Source organism: Cetorhinus maximus, chromosome 6 (assembly GCF_964194155.1).
Source record: "Cetorhinus maximus chromosome 6, sCetMax3.hap1.1, whole genome shotgun sequence".
In the NCBI taxonomy this organism is placed as follows: domain Eukaryota; kingdom Metazoa; phylum Chordata; class Chondrichthyes; order Lamniformes; family Cetorhinidae; genus Cetorhinus; species Cetorhinus maximus.
The window spans coordinates 100359605-100376575 of record NC_135884.1 but is presented as its reverse complement, the minus strand read 5'-3'; the positions used below and the strand labels follow the sequence as shown (position 1 = coordinate 100376575).

The following is a 16971-nucleotide window of genomic DNA, read 5'->3' as shown; positions in this document are numbered from 1 at the left end:
ATAAATCATTTTTTTCTTTGTAAACCCATCTTAACCCAACAGCTGTCGAAACATTTAACTGATAAATGTCCTATACATGCGTTTATAGAAGTGATTACACCGTCAGATGACTACAAACAAAATAGTTAGTTTTAAACAATACAAGAAGCTCAACCAAAAAGGGGGTGTTTATTTTAAGTAACTACAAAATACGATACTGCACTGCCACCATTGAGACGATCTGCACTTTGTTGTTCAAAAATCATTTGGTAATCACTTCAACAAGCGGGCACAGGGCCAAAAATGGGGTACAACTGAAAATCACATATTTGGAAAGGGGCGATGTTTGGAATTATTTTTTTAAAATACATATCTTAAAATAAAACGAAATATTTTCAGGAGCTAGCGACGGATCAATCAGTGACGTCGATTAACATTAAGATCGTTACTTGTCACAGTGCCAATCATCGCCTCGAAAACGGGCAGAAAAAAATTCACTTAATCACAACACGATCGCCCGTTGGTTACCCCTTTTTTTAAACAAGATTAACCTAGATTATTCCACCGAGACTACCTTTATAATGAACACGGAGATTGTTTTGAGACAGTCCGATATAGTTGTACTTGTCTTTCGGGCTCCACGATCGAGGCAGTGGAGTCTCTTCCTCGTTCACAGCTGGGTAGAGTCGCTTTAATCTCTCGTTTAACTCTTTTTCTTGGTAATTCAACGCCGAGTCCCCGTGGTTTGAAGCTCCAAACTCGGCCATCTTGGATCCTATTGTGTGTATATCCCGGATAACGAACGTATAATGCAGGCAGCTGATTGGCTGCCACACAGCTCGGGGCCACGGGGCGGGGGTGTTGTGCGCTAAGGCTCACGGAGATTTGAGTCCGGCCGCCGCGGCCCCTGAGCGCCGGCCAATGGGGGCCTGACTACAACTCCCGGAGGGCGCAGCGGCAACAGAGCCACGCGTCAACACGTCGGACGACACGACAATTGATTGGCTGCCGGGGACACCCGAACGTGTTTATGTTGGGGGTGGGGGGTGAGTGGAGGGTCGCCAGTGCGGAGGCTGCTGGGAGTTGTAGTCCTCCCGCCCAAATTGTCAGAATGAACCAGAAAGTCTGGGAGAGAAGAGGGGGGAAATGGTCGAGAGGAGTCGCTGTACTTTTACTCTGAACTGTTTTGCTGAATAGAAATGAAGGTCGGGCGAGCTCATCGACGACACAAGAGCGAGCCTCTCTTGCAGTCTTGAGACAAAAGGCAGCCCAGTTTTCACAATTAACCGGCGGTTCAAATATATGGCTCAAGAAGCTACTTTAATCTCAATATCGACAACCGGAGAATGCGAATCATCCGCTCCCTTTCTGGGAAACCGTGTTCAGTAAATCTCCCTGTTTACATAACTGTCAATCACTGAAACCAGTATGAAAGGTTATTCATTTGAGGTCAAATTAATGATCTGGTTAGCTGATGTATAATAAAGTCATTTATAAATAAAACAAGCGATGGATAAGGTCCTTCCGCCTTTCCCAGATTAAATATAATTTTCTCTATTTTAAATAATTTTAAGCGCCCTGCCGGCTATAGATGGCTCCCGCTTCCAAGTGACAGGCACCAAAGGACAGGCGGGGTCCTAATGGGCTGGGGGCCTTTAGCTGTCACCATGGTGATGGGTAATACACAAGGAGACTGATCCGGCGGCTCCTCTCAGGGATCCCCGCTCGATTAAACCATGTCTACAGGTGTTGGTGGCCGTCAGAAAACACTGGCTCCTACTAGCCAAGGGTAAGGCTTTTAACTAAAGAGGGTGGGACAGCTGTGTTGGCGGGAGGTGCGATGTTGCCGGCAGGGCTCGGCCAGGCGGGGAAGGGGAGGCGGCCTCAGCTCGCTTCCCCTTGGCTTGAATTTGCGAGTCCCGTTGCCATCCCAACGGTTTCTCCGCCTCTGGATGCTCGTAGTGATGCCTGAGTATTCGCCTGAGAAATGACGGCTGGTGTGAGGCTTCACCTAAATCAGTTGCCTGATGATTTCAACATTGGAAAGTTAACATTTTATTCCGTGCAATGTTTTAAAGCCTGACTATAACTAGACCCCTTAATTATCTCCTTATCTGACTCGGTGTCAAATTTTGGTTGATAACACTTTAAAGGTGGTGTATAATCACAACTTTTTTTTTATTTGAGCATATGCACCACTGAGTCAGAAGACTGTGTTTTCAAGCCAGTCTAGAACGCTTTTTTCCTAAAACATAGGAGGAACAGGAGTGGGCCATTCAGCTCCTCAAGCCTGCCCTGCCATTCAATAAGATTATGGCTGATCTGCCGCAGGCCTCAACTCCTCTTTCATGCCAGCTCCTCATAACCCTCAACTCCTCAATATTTCAAAAAATCTACCTCCTCTTTAAATACTTTCAGTGATCTAGTCTCCACAACTCTCTAGGGTAGAGAATTCCAGACATTCACTACCCTCTGAGAGAAGAAATTCCTTCGCATCTCAGTTTTAAATGAGTGCCCCCTTATTCTGTAACTGTGTCCCCTAGTTTGAGATTCCCCTACTCGTGGAAACATCATCTCAACATCTACCCTGTCAAGCCACCTCAGAATCTTGTATGTTTCAATAAGATCACCCTTCACCCCTCATTTGTCTAAACTCTAAAGAATAAAGGCCTAATCTGTTTAGCCATTCATCACATGATTGTTCAAAGTTGACATAACATAAGGTGCAAACCAAATCAGTTTCTTCCAATACTGTATGTTACTCACTACATTTACAATTGCTGGCAATATTTACCAATTTATTCATTACATGTCAAACATATAGTCCGAGGGATTTTGCCCAATTTCTTGCTTCTTGGTGAACTATGGCTGGAAGGCCTTAGGTGGTGGCCTTTCCCCATTGCAGTAGCTGCCCCAAGCCTTATTATCAGTCTCTCATGCGGGACCTTATCAAAAGTCTTGTGAAGTCCAAGCAGACTACGTCAAATGCATTGCCCTCATCTACACACCTGGTCATCTCTTCGAAAAATTCAATTAAATTGGTCAGACATGACCTCCCCTTAACAAAACCATGCTGACTGTCCTTGATTAATCCCTGTCTCTCCAAGTGTAGATTAATTCTGTCCCTCGGAATTGTTTCCAATAGTTTCCCCACCACTGAGGTTAGATTGACTGGCCTGTAGTTCCCTGGTTTATCCCATTCTCCCTTCTTGAATAACGGTACCACATTGGCTGCCCTCCAGTCCTCTGGCACCTTTCCTGTGGCCAGAGAGGTATTGAAAATTATTGCCAGCGCCCCTGCTATCCCCTCCCTTGCCTCGCTCAACAGCCTGGGATACATTTCATCAGGGCCTGGAAATTTATCTACTTTTAAGCCTGCCAGACCACTTAGAACCTCCTCCTTTTCTATGCTAATTTCTTTAATTATATCACAATCCTTCTGCCTGATTTCATACTCACTTTATCCTTCTCACTTGTGAACACCGACACAAAGTATTCATTTAGAACCCTACCTACGTCTTCTGGCTCCACACACAAATTACCACTATGGTCCTTAATGGGCCCTACCCTTTCCCTAGTTATCCATGTTACATGTTACATGTACTTGTAAAATAACTTTGGATTTTCCTTTATTTTACCTTCCAATGTTTTTTCATGCCCCCTTTTTGCTCTCTTAATTTCCTTTTTAAGATCCCCCCTACACATTCTACACTCCTCTAGGGCTTCTGCAGTTTTGAGCCCTCGGTATCTGCCATAAGCTTTCTTTTTCTCTTTATCGAATCCTGTATATCCCTCGACATCCAGGGTTCCCTGGATTTGTTGGTCCCACCCTTTGTCTTTACTGGAATATGTTGGCCCTGTACTCTTCCTATTTCCTTCTTGAATGATTCCCACAGCTCTGATGCAGATTTACCTAAAAGTAGCTGCTCCAAGTCCACTCTGGCCAAATCATATCTGATCTTATGAAAATCGGCCTTCCCCCAATTTAGCACTCTAATTTCTGGCCCATCCTTGTCCTTTTCCATAACAACCTTGAATCTAACGGAGTTATGATCACTTTCTGCAAAATGCTCCCCCACTGATATCTCTACCACTTGCGTGGCTTCATTCCCTAAAATTAAGTCCAGGACCACCCCCTCTCTTGTAGGACCTTCTACACATTGGCTTAAAAAGCTCTCCTGGATGCATTTTAAAAATTCTGCACCCTCTAAACCTATCACACTATGACTAACCCAGTTAATGTTGGGGAAGTTGAAATCCCCAACTATTACTACCCTATTATTTTTACAGTTCTCTGAAATTTGTCTACATATCTGCTCTTCTATTTCTCACTGACTGTTTGGGGGCCTATAGTACACTCCCAGCAATGTGATTGCTCCTTTTTTGTTTTTCAGTTCTACCCATATGGCTTCATTTGAGGAGCCTTCTAAGATGTCATCCCTCCTTACTGCTGTAATTGATTCCTTGATCAATATTGCGAAACCCCCTCCTCTTTTACCTCCTTCCCTGAAGTCCCTATATCCTGGAATATTGAGCTGCCAATCTTGCCCCTCTCTCACCCATGTCTCTGTGACAGCAATGACATCATACTTCCATGTGTTAATTTGTGCCCTCAACTCATCTATATTAATGACTTGGATGAAGGGACCGACTGACTATTGTACCCAAATTTGCTGATGATATAAAGATAATTAGGAAAGCAAGTTGTGAAGAGGATATAAAGAGTCTGCAAAGGAATATAGATAGGTTAAGGGAGTGGGCAAAAATTTGGCAGATGGAATATAATGTGGGAAAATGTGAGGTTGTGAACTTTGGCAGGAAGAATTAAAAAGCAGAATATTATTTAAATGGAGAGAGATCGCAAAATGCACTACAGAGGAATGAGGGTGTCTTTGGGTGTCCCTATACATGAATCAAAAAAAGTTAGCATGCAGGTACAATAAGTAGTTAGGAAGGCAAATGGAATGTCAGACTTTATTGCAAGGGGGGAATGGAGGAAAGTCTTGCTTCAACTGCACAGTGTGTTGGCGAGATCACAGCTAGAGTACCGTGTACAGTTTTGATCGCCTTACTTAAGGAGGGGTATACTTGCATTGGAAGTAGTTCAGAAAAGGTTGACTAGGCTGATTCCTAGGATAAAAATGAGGTGTCAACCCGGTGAAGCTCTAAAAATGAGGTATCAACCTGGAGAAGCTACAACACAGGAGTACCTGCATGCCAAACAGCGGAAGCAGCATGGAATAGACAGAGCTAAGCAATCCCACAACCAATGGATTAGTGGCAGTGCTGCCACATACAGTTGTGAATGGTGGTGGACAATTAAACAACTAACTGGTGGAGGAGGCTCCACAAATATCCCTATCCTCAATGATGGGGAAGCCATCATTGTAAAGGACAAGGCTGAAGCATTTGCAACAAACTTCAGACAGAAGTGCCGAGTAGATAATCCACTTTGGCCTCCTCCGGATGTCCCCAGCATCATAGATGCCAGTCGTCAGCCAATTCAATTCACACCACATGATATCTAGAAATGGCTGAAGGCACTGATTACAGTGAAGGCTATGGGCCCTGACAACATTCCAGCAATAGTACTGAAGACTTGTGCTGCAGAACTAGCTGTGCCCCTAGCCAAGCTGTTCCAGTACAGCTACAACACTGGCATCTACCTGGCAATGTGGAAAATTGCCCAGGTATGTCCTGTCCACAAATAGCAGGACAAATCTAACCTGGCCAATTACCGCCCCATCAGTCTACTCTTGATCATCAGCAAAGTGCTGGAAGGGGTCTTTAACAGTGCTATCAAAGCAGCACTTACTCAGCAATAACGTCCTCAGACGCTCCGTTTGGGTTTCACCAGGGCCACCCAGCTCCTGACCTCATTACAACCTTGTTCCAAATATGGACAAAAGAGCTGAACTCCCGAGCTGAGAATGACTACCCTTAACAGCAAGGCAGCTTTTGACCGAGTGTGGCATCAAGGAGCCCTAGCAAAACTGGAGTCAATGGCAACCAGGTGGAAAGCTCACCACTGGTTGGAGTCATACCCAGGACAAAGGAAGTTGTTTGTGGTTGTTGGAGGCCAATCATCTCAATCTTAGGACCTTGTTGCAGGAGCTCCTCAGGGTAGTGCCCTAGGCCTAACCATCTTCAGCTGTTTCATCAATGACCTTTCCTCCGGCATAAGGTCAGAAGTGGGGATGTTTGCTGATGATTGCACAATGTTCAGCACCATTCGTGACTATTCAGATACTGAAGCAGTCCATGTCCATATGCTTCAAGACCTGGACAATATTCAGGCTTGGGCTGATAAGTGGCAAGTAACATTTGTGCCACACAAGTGCCAGGCTGAGAGAATCTGACCATCTCCCCTTGACATTCAATGGCATTACCATCACTGAATCCCCCTCTGTCAACATCCTGGGGGTTACCATTGACCAAAAAATGAACTGGACCAGCCATATAAATACTTTGGCCGCAAATGCAGGTCAGAGGCTGGGAATTCTGCAGAGAGTAACTCACCTCCTGACTCCCCAAAGCCTGTCCACCATCTACAAGGCACAAGTTAGATGTGTAATGGAGTATTCTCTACTTGCCTGGATGAGTTGTTACTACCGAGTGAGGAGGGACGAATTAGCTCCCCTTTATTCAGCCTCCTCAGTTTGTCACAACAAATGATTTTAAAAATTTCTTTTCCCAGTAGATGCCTTTTCCAATTGAAATGTATTTACTTTTTAATAAGGAGCCAATCAAACCAGGTTTTCTTGAGTCAAAGAGAGAGAAAGTTTATTAGCTAATAATAAAAGACGCGACCGCACACACACACACACACACACACACACAGACACACACATATGCAGATATCAGAAGTAAGAAAAGTTAGAGTCCAAATAAAGGATAAAAGAATATATGAATAAGTCCTTGGTTTTTGAGGCACAGATTGTTTAATGTTGCAGCTGACTGAAGTTAGCTGGTTCCCTTTAAAATCCTGGAGTTGGATTAAAGGCCAGATAACTGCACTTTGCTGGAGATTATTTCCCTCCTTTTAATTCCATGATCCATCTCCTAGAAAAAGTTGGGTTACTCCTGAGGCTCTTTCCAGTGGATAGTCACTATCTCTTGGGTTGGAATTTTATACTGTAGAGTTAGGCCTTTTCTTAATTTAAGAGAGAGCGAGAGAGATTCCCTATTGCTCCCTTCAGCAGTTTTTCCAGATGACTTCAATGACTTCTCTCTGTTTGGCTTGGCAAAACCAGTTCTTAAAAACCTCCTGTATGTATATTCGTAAAAAGGAATTTGATTAACATGTCTTACAGTCACTGTTGTAGAACAAGTAATCAGATTTTGATCTTTCATCTCAGAAACTTTTGACACATTTCAAGATAGTAGAAACCAACAGGGAGTAGGTGCCACTCCCATGGCACCTTCCAATGCAACCGCAGAAGGTGCAACACCTGCCCCTTTACTTCCCCTCTCCTCACCGTCCAAGGGCCCAAACACTTCTTTCAAGTGAAGCAGTATTTCACTTGCACTTCCCTCGATTTAGTCTACTGCATTCGCTGCTCCCAATGCGGTTTCCTCTACATTGGAGAGACCAAACGCAGGCTGGGTGACCGCTTTGCGGAACACCTTCGGTCTGTCCACAAGCATGACCCAGAGCTCCCTGTCGCTTGCCATTTCAACGCTCCACCCTGCTCTCATGCCCATATGTCCGTCCTTGGCCTGCTGTAATGTTCCAGTGAAGCTCAACGCAAACTGGAGGAACAGCACCTCATCTTCCGACTAGGCACTTTACAGACCTCCGGACTGAATATTAAGTTCAACAACTTTAGATCATGTACTCTCTCCTCCATCCCCACCTCCTTTCCGATCCCCCTTTTTATCCAATAATTTATATAGATTTTTCTTTTCCCACCTATTTCCATTATTTTTAAATGTATTTCCATCCATTGTTTTATCTCTACCTTTTAGCCTATTTCGATCCTTTCCCCCCACCCCACCCCCACTAGGGCTATCTGTACTTTGCTCGTCCTGCTTTCTATCCTTAATGTCACCTATTAGCACATATCTTAGCTAATATCACCACCGTCAACACCTCTTTGTCCTTTTGTCTATGACATCTTTGGCAATCTCTTCTTTGCCTCTACCTATCACTGGCCCTCTGTCCAGCTCCTACTTGTCCCACCCACCCCTTAAACCAGCTTATATTTCACCTCTCTTCTATTTTTCCTTAGATCTGTTGAAGAGTCATACGGACTCGAAACGTTAACTGTATTCCTCTCCGCAGATGCTGTCAGACCTGCTGAGTTTTTCCAGGTATTTTTATTTTTGTTTTTATATTATATAAGGGTGTAGGAGTTATTTCATTCTCCGCAGGAGGGTTTGAGTGGCTGTTGGGTGTATACAGCTGGTTGGCAGTTTCCATTGTCTTTACTGTTGATTAAAATTAAGCACTTTGCATTTTTAATCTCTTCCTTAGAGTGTTGCGTTTTGATGTCTGTAGGTTTCCTTTGAAATGTCTCTCTCTTCACACTTCCTTTTGGAGGGGATTCTTGTTTGCTTTTCTCACCTTCACGTTGGAAGGTGGCCTCGCATTTTAAAGCAGTTTGCTGTCTCAATTTTTAAAGTACAAGTTTCCAGTCAGTTGAAATTTTTTTTGAAAATCATTTCTCAAAAATAAAGAATCATTTTCGTGACAAAGTGCAGCTCCAACAACACTAAAGAAAAAAACAAAAAGCTAAAAGCTACTGCGGATGCTGGAAATCCAAAACAAAAACAGAATTACCTGGAAAAACTCAGCAAGTCTGGCAGCATCGGCGGAGAAGAAATCAGTTAACGTTTCGAGCCTTCATGGCCCTTCGGCAGAACTGGAGCATAGTTAGAAGAAGGGAGAAATATAAATTGGTTTAAGGTGGGTGGGGGGGGGGGGAAGAGACACATTGAGGGTGTGGTGTGATGATTGTGGAGATGAGCAGATAATCAAAAGATGTCACAGACAAAAGGGTCAAAGAGGTGTTGAAGGTGGTGGTCTTTGTCTGAGAAAAGTGCTAATTAAGAATGGAAGACAGGATATTCAAAGTACAGCTCTAGTGGGGGTGGGGTGGAAAGACTAAAGGTTTTAGTTTTAGATTTAAAAATAATGGAAATAGGTGGGGAAAGAAGAATCTATATAAATTATTGAAAAAAAAGCGGGGGGGGAAAGAAACGGGGTGGGGATGGGGGGAGGGGGGGTTTAAGATCTAAAGTTGTTGAATTCAATATTCAGCAAGGAGGGCTGTAAAGTGCCTAGTCGGAAGATGAGGTGCTGTTCCTCCAGTTTGCGTTGGGCTTCACTGGAACAATGCAGCAAGCCAAGGACAGACATGTTGGCAAGAGAACAGGGTGGAGTGTTAAAATGGCAAGCGACAGGGAGGTTTGGGTCTTTCTTGCGGACAGACCGCAGGTGTTCTGCAAAACGGTCGCCCAGTTTGCGTTTGGTCTCTCCAATGTAGAGGAGACCGCATTGGGAGCAACGAATGCAGTAGACTAAGTTAGGGGAAATGCAAGTGAAATGCTGCTTCACTTGAAAGGAGTGTTTGGGCCCTTGGACGGTGAGGAGAGAGGAAGTGAAGGGGCAGGTGTTGCATCTTCTGCGTGGGCATGGGGAGGTGCCATAAGTGGGGGTTGAGGAGTAGGGGGTGATGGAGGAGTGGACCAGGGTGTCCCGGAGGGAACGATCCCTACGGAATGCCGTCAAGGGGGGTGAAGGGAAGATGTGTTTGGTGGTGGCATCATGCTGGAGTTGGCGGAAATGGCGGAGGATGATCCTTTGAATGCGGAGGCTGGTGGGGTGATAAGTGAGGACAAGGGGGACCCTATCATGTTTCTGGGAAGGAGGAGAAGGCGTGAGAAGAAGCTCGACACCATCCAGGACAAAGCAGCCCACTTGATTGGCACCCCATCCACCACCTTAAACATTCACTTCCTCCATAGTGGCAACAGTGTGTACCATCTACAAGATGCACTGCAGCAATTCACCAAGACTCCTTCGATAGCACTTTCCAAACCCGCAACTTCTACCACCTCGAAGGATAAGGACAGCAGATGCATGGGAACACTACCACTTGCAAGTTCCCCTCCAAGCCACAGACCATCCTGACTTGGAACTAAGATAAAAGCAAAAAACTGCGGATACTGGAAATCCAAAACAAAAACAAAAATACCTGGAAAAACTCAGCAGGTCTGGCAGCATCTGCGGAGAAGAGCACAGTTAACGTTTCGAGTCCAAATGACCCTTCAGCAGAACTAAGTAAAAATAGAAGAGAGGTGAAATATTAACAGCATATTTCACCTATTTTTACTTAGTTCTGTTGAAGGGTCATTTGGACTCGAAACGTTAACTGTGCTCCTCTCCGCAGATGCTGCCAGACCTGCTGAGTTTTTCCAGGTATTTTTGTTTTTGTTTTCTGACTTGAAACTATATCGCTGTTCCTTTACTGTCATTGGGTCAAAATCCTGGAACTCCCTTCCTAAAAGCACTGTGAGTGTACCTACACCAGATGAATTGGAGTAGTTCAAGATGACAGCACATCACCACTGTCTCAAGGGCAGTTTTGCTTTTAGACGGTACTGACTTTTATTCTGCTATTAACACGTTCTGCTGTTTTGCTTTCAGACAGCGCTGATTTTTATTCTGCTATTAACACCTGCACTGGCCCAATGCTTTGTTCCTATACTACTATCAGTCCCATTTTCTTTGCCTTTTGTTCCATTACATCTTTGTAATTTAATCTCCCCTGCTCTCTAACCTATCCCTGACCTTCCCTTTTTCCTCCACCTGACCCTCTCCCTTTTTACAACAGCATAAAACCCATCACATTTCTGCCTCTCTTCAGTTTCAATGAAGAGTCCTATTGAACCCGAAATGTTAACTCTGTTTCTCTCTCCACAGATGCTACCAGACCTGCTGAGTTTTCCAGCATTTTCTGTTTAAATTTCAGATCTCCAGCATTCGAAGTATTTTGCTTCTATTTCATTTTTTGACAGTTGTCGTCATAAGAGACTTTATTTACTTCTATTAGTGAAAACCTCTCCTAAATAGTGATTGTTCCAATAAAGAAGCACATCTATAGATGTCACCATTTAGGGTTAAACGTAAGGTCACAAAAATCATCAAGCTTGAGCTGAATTCGATGATGGTCATTCTAACCAATAACAAATTATACTACGTAGAACATGTTTGTGTAATTCTCATTGAAGTTAAAATAAAAGTATATTCTACCAAATGTTGTAAAGGGAAATTTTTGTGTATTATTTTGGTATTAAGCATTCAGTTGGCTTTTCCATTTTATGTTAAACAGTTGGGTCTTCATAATTTTACGTCAAAGTCCTTCCCTGATGTAACATGATAAATGGAAACTATGGGGTGCAACTGTTCTCTTCATTTATGATGTTACAACAGGGGCAATTTGATTAAATGGCTTCTGCCAGCTGTCTCAAAGCAGAATAAAAATGAAAGAACAAGCAGCAAAAAAACAAATGGCCACTTAATCTGTTTGAGTGTTGGCTGGGGATAAATGTTGGACAGGGCACCAGGATAATTTCCTTATACCCATATCATCAATATAATGTCTAATTTGAAAGACAGAACCTGACAATACAACAAAAGCAAAATACTGCAGAAGCTGGAAATCTGAAATGAAAGCAGATACTGCTGGAAATACTCAGCAGGTCTGGCAGCATCCATGGAGTGAGAAAAATAAAAATGAATGTTTCAGGTTGATGACCTTTCATCAGGTCTGGCAAAAGTTAAAGATGTAAAGAGAAAAAAATCTTGAATTTGCCTTCAGTTCCAAAATACTATTTAGTGCAGTAATTTGTTTCCTGCAGTCTGTGCAAATAGACTAAGACTTTCATTCTTAAAAAAAATCCAATTTAATGTTTAACATGATAAGATCATCTTTTTCTGATTGTAGAGGGACATCAAGCAAATTAAATGTGACTGCATCCGCACCTGCATGTCTGACGTATCAGCTGCCAGGCAGTGATATAAAATACCATCTTCCACAGAAACAAATATTGGTAAGCACTTTGATCACTTAAAATAGCCCCAAAAACATCTTTTCAGTAAACCAAGAAGCAGCAATCACAATACAATGAAAGACCTTGAACATTTGAACAAAACATACTTTAGAGGGGTGTGGTGAATATCTCTGTAAATCTCAACCTTATGAGAGAAAATAGACTTATTTGCTTTGGGTATTTTTTTTATAAGCAGCATGGTTTTAATTATAGCAATAGACTTATTAAGCATTGCAATGGATTTTCTTTCCAAGACAAGACTGTTCCTTCCTGGCCAGATTACTCGATCACTTTACATCATTTGGATTTTATTTTGAGGATATGTACATTTCAGTTTTTGCCCATTTTTCTTCCTAATTTTGTGTCCCCACTGAGCTGTGTTGGAGGCTTGAGAGCATGTATCCTGGCTAGAGCTGAAGCGTGGCTTGAACAGACAAGTGACCCAAGAAGAACAAAGGGATAGAAAATTTGTATCATTATTCCTCTGGTAGTTCTTTAATGTAGAGAAATGTGTTTTTTTAATAGATATGTATTTTTTTTAAGTAATACTCTGATCTTGCACTCTGCAGCCAAGTGTTGTAAAGAATGACAGATACCTATCCAACTGGCCTGGGCACGTGGGTGGAGAGATTGTCCAACAAAAACAAACATTTCACCAATCAAATGTCAACAGATACCATGGGTAAGAGAGACAATTATGCCCATGTAATCTGTTACAGTTTACAATAGGAATAGATTATTACTCCTTTTAAATATAAAATTGTAAGTGGGAGGTTAAATGATATGCCTTTGGAGCTCCAGGTTGTCTCCATTGATCGGTGCCCTCCCTAGCATAGAACTGATCAGGTCCAATCCAAGTCTGTTCTAATTTATCTTAGCTTGGGTAGCAGTAAAGTACAGCAGCAATTGGCCTCAGTGCCCCTGAGCTAGGGAGGCAAAGCAATATCCATGATTTCCACTTGGAAAAGGGAACAGGAGCAGGCCATTCAGTTCTTTGAGTCTGTCCCTCTATTTAATTTGATTTTGGCTGACCTGTACCTCAGTGCCAATTATTCAACTTCAATTCACATCCCTTGATACATAAGAGTATCAGAAATATGAGCAGGTGTAGGCTATATGGCCCCTTGAGTTTGCTCCTCCGGTCAATAAAATCATGGTCGATCTTCAACTTCAACTGCACTTTCGCACCATATCCCCATATTCATTGATTCCCTTAGGGTCCAAAAATCTATTGACCTCAGTTGTGCATATTCTCAACAACTGTGCATCCACAATCCTCTGGAGTAGAGAATTCCAAAGATTCACAACCTTCTGATTAAAGAAATTTCTTCATGCTACTGTTACCTAATTGCTGATCTTGGACTTGAAAATGTCAATTTCTCCAGCATTTGCAACCTTTTGGAGAAGGTAATTCCATATTTCCATTACCTTTTTTATGGGAAAAAATGCTTCCTGATTTCATTCTGGAATGGGCAAGCTCTAATTCATTTATTTCTAATCCCTCCACCACCAACAGACAGTGTGAGCAGTGTGTACCAAGTACAAGATGCACTGCAACCTTCGACAACATCTTCTGAACCCATGACCTCTACCACCTAGAGAAGGAGAAGGGCAGCAGATGCATCCGCCACCTGCAAGTTCCCTTCCAAGCCCAACACCATCCTGACTCGGAATTATAACACTGTTGCTTCACTGTCGCTGTGCCAAAATCCTGGAATTCACTCCCCAATAGCACTGTTGGTGACCTACACCACATAGACTGCAGCATTTCCAAGAAGGTGGCTCACCACCACCATCTCAAGGGCAATTTGGTCCAAAAGCTGGCCTAGCCAGTGATGCCCACATCCTGTGAAAGAATATATATAAGATTGAAAATTGTGTCCTCTTGTTCTGGTTTCCCCACCAGAGGAAATAGTTTCTCCCTGTCTCCTCTATCAGATCCTTTTATCATTTTAAACACTCTCATTAGATCACCCCTCAAACTTATAAAATCAAGGGATTATAACCCAAGTATATGCAACCTGCCATCAGTAATGTAATCCTTCAAGTGATGACCTTCTGATTGCTATAAAGGATGTACGTGTGTGGGTATCAGGTGAGGACAGAATTGAGCCCTCGTTTGATGTCCTATTCATGTGGGCAAAAAGCCACATATGTACATCCTTGTACAGCGACCGGAACGACATATCCGGAACTACACATCAAGAATGGCTAGTTGGGCAAGATACTGGAGACCATGAATGGAAATGTACCATAGCATGAATTAACACAGTTAGGAAACTAGGGGAGAAATTCTGATATGATAACTTTTAATCAAGCAGCACAGTACAAGAAGCTCTAAATTCCTTTATCATTGATGTTAATTTGATAAGCTTTTGCCCTGTGATAAATAATAAATTAATTATAAGATTAAGCATCATTAAGATCTGAAGTCCATGGTGATTTTATACTTTCAGGTATCCTGTAATGTAATTTATAATTCTGCTGATTGATTTATCAATTTATAAATTATTATATAAATTTGTCTTTGCAATATCGAAAATGTTCTTTGTTATATTGCTACAATAGATCTGGTGATGTAAATTAACATTATAGCATAAATTATACTAATGTTATTAATTATATTATAATGTTATCTGATTGTACTTTTGAAAATATGCATTAAAATCTGAATTACAACTGCAAAAGCCAGAAAACAGCAATACAAATGTATTGCACAAATCTTTAACAACACTTTTCTTGGTAATGCACACTTCTTAAAAGTATCAATTTTTCATTTGAAATTTGTATTGTTGATGAATTGTTGTGTTTGAGATCTGTGTAAGCAATTGACACTTAATGCATAGAGTCAAAGACGTGGCCCACAAGCTGCTCTGCACTCATGTGCAAACCTATTGTTAAGCTGCATTATGTTCCTGGGCCTAGAGGACTGGAAAAAAATGCCAGTCAGGGAGCAGCCTTTAACAGTCCATCATGTTCAGCAATTTCAAGGGGCTAAAGAATTTTCTCCCAATCTATGTGCTGCTTTAGTAATTCCAGCTACATCTCTTCCCGTGCCCATGTTCACAGAGGAAACATCTTTTGCACATAACAGGAGGCAACAGCAAAGAACCAGTGGAGTTCAGGCATGGTTATATGTCCCCAACCCCTTGGAGGAAACAGTGCTTGGCAATATTGGTGTAGCCATCACTGAGGGTACGGTAACCGGCTTCATTGAAGCCATCCAGGATGATGGTATGTTCCTGCCATATGCACCTTCTGAAATTCCAATTCACCCTCATCCCGCAATTTGTTATGATGTACAAGTGGCAGATGCTCTCTGAAGCATTGGAAAGCCTGCTACTCTGGCAAAGTCACATGCCTTCTCCTGCTTCGCCTTACTTACAGAGAAGACAATGAAGTCCCATCTCCTTATGTACAGGGGCTTGGTGACGTCTCAGATGCTGCGATGCATGTTGAACTGAGATATGTTGATAAATCACCAGCTCCAGCCTGGAAGGATCCTGAGTGTAAAAACTGAGGACCCTGGTGACCTTTACAGCCACTGGCAGCACCATCCTTGCTCAGCTCTGCGGCTGCACATCTGGTATGAGAGAGTGGCACAGTACTGTCACCACCTCCTTGGTGCAAAAAAGCACTACAGACAGTGCTTCTGGTTGAGTTGCAGACAGGAGAAGCGTTTTCTGAAGACCTGAGGTGTGTGCAGGGTCTCCTGCTGAAAACCCTCCTCCTCTTCCCTCTGCAAAAATTGTCTCTCTGCTGCTTTGTTCCATCTCCCTATGATCTGCAGCTCAAGAGGAACTGCAACTACAGTGCCCATGGAGCAGGTGGTGAACTCAGAAGTCTTTCAAATCCACAACACTCCTTCCAAAGTTCTAGAACCACTCCCTCTGACTGAAACAACTTTTGTCAACACCTCCAACAACACAGGACTTCAACTATCATTACAGCAGCAACATGAAAGTCAATAGCACCTCACTTGAAAGTTGAATAGTGATGCCTTTAAATAGTGCTGGTGCTGGTCCCTCATGCAGCTGAACACGTGTTTGTGTTGGTGAGGGTGTTAACAAGACCATATATCAAATCTGACAAACGCTGACCACTCTACGGGCTTCCAGTGCAGAAGAGAACACCCGCACTTGAAACACAGCAATTGACACAGACAATGTTGGAAGTCATCAGGAGAGGACCAGCCCCATTTTTGATGTTGCCCTGTTTCCATGGAATCTATGGAGTCAAATTTTACAGCATTAGTTTCTGGTCAGGTGTTTAGAAACCACTACAATTGGAAAGCTGTGAACATCAACGAGATGAAACTTGTCTCCTGTGATAATTATATATTAATTCTATTGGATTGTGTGGTGGAAGTAGGCATTAGTTGTGAATTCACTTGTGCCCCCATAAAAAGGAACAGACTGAAACAGTGGTTATTGATTGAGGAGATGCATAGTGTAAGGTGTATTTCTGTAAATAAATGCTTATAAAAGTGTGTCGAGATTGGTTGCAGTTCTATCCTTCACTGACTGGCTTTCTGCGATATAACATTCTGGACCATTAACATATGGGTTTTGTGTGCATCAACGGCAAATTTTCAGAGTGGCTTTACATATAAAATCCTCCCATATAACTCCGGGACTGCATTGTGGTTTCCAATTCCTCTGTTTCACTCATTGCTAACATGTGTCATTATATCATTTACTGTAAAGAATTACAAAGGTTTTGCACTTTGTGTTTTGATTTGTCAAACGTTAGCTCAGTTCATATATTTTGTACTTTTGGTAACTACTGTTTAAACAACTTGCATTTATTTGGCATATTTATGGTAGAAAACCTTCCCAAGGTGCTTCACAAAGCATACTCAAATAAAATACTGTTTGGTATCTTGTTGTATCTTCTGGTCTTCACTGGGTTTATAAAAAAACCAATCAAGTAGTT

At 42.5% G+C, this 16971-nt stretch overlaps 2 protein-coding genes across 5 annotated transcripts in view; one reads left to right on the top strand and one right to left on the bottom strand.

Moving 5' to 3' along the window:
• Nucleotides 1-777, bottom strand: part of ranbp10 (RAN binding protein 10) — a 135597-nt gene extending 134820 nt beyond the window's left edge. For all 3 annotated transcript variants that reach the window (XM_078544196.1, XM_078544198.1, XM_078544197.1), the window contains exon 1: nucleotides 554-777. In XM_078544196.1, coding sequence (XP_078400322.1) covers nucleotides 554-746 — 193 coding nt within the window. In that variant the 5' untranslated portion in view covers nucleotides 747-777. The remainder of the gene's footprint in view (nucleotides 1-553) is intronic.
• Nucleotides 778-1651: 874 nt separating this feature from the next.
• The window catches only part of tsnaxip1 (translin-associated factor X interacting protein 1), an 87004-nt gene continuing 71684 nt past the window's right edge, over nucleotides 1652-16971 (top strand). Inside the window, exons 1-3 of one of the 2 annotated variants that reach the window (XM_078544194.1) lie at nucleotides 1652-1768; nucleotides 11931-12036; nucleotides 12606-12718. In XM_078544194.1, coding sequence (XP_078400320.1) covers nucleotides 1716-1768; nucleotides 11931-12036; nucleotides 12606-12718 — 272 coding nt within the window. In that variant the 5' untranslated portion in view covers nucleotides 1652-1715. The remainder of the gene's footprint in view (nucleotides 1769-11930; nucleotides 12037-12605; nucleotides 12719-16971) is intronic. The other variant, XM_078544195.1, reaches the window with a different exon arrangement.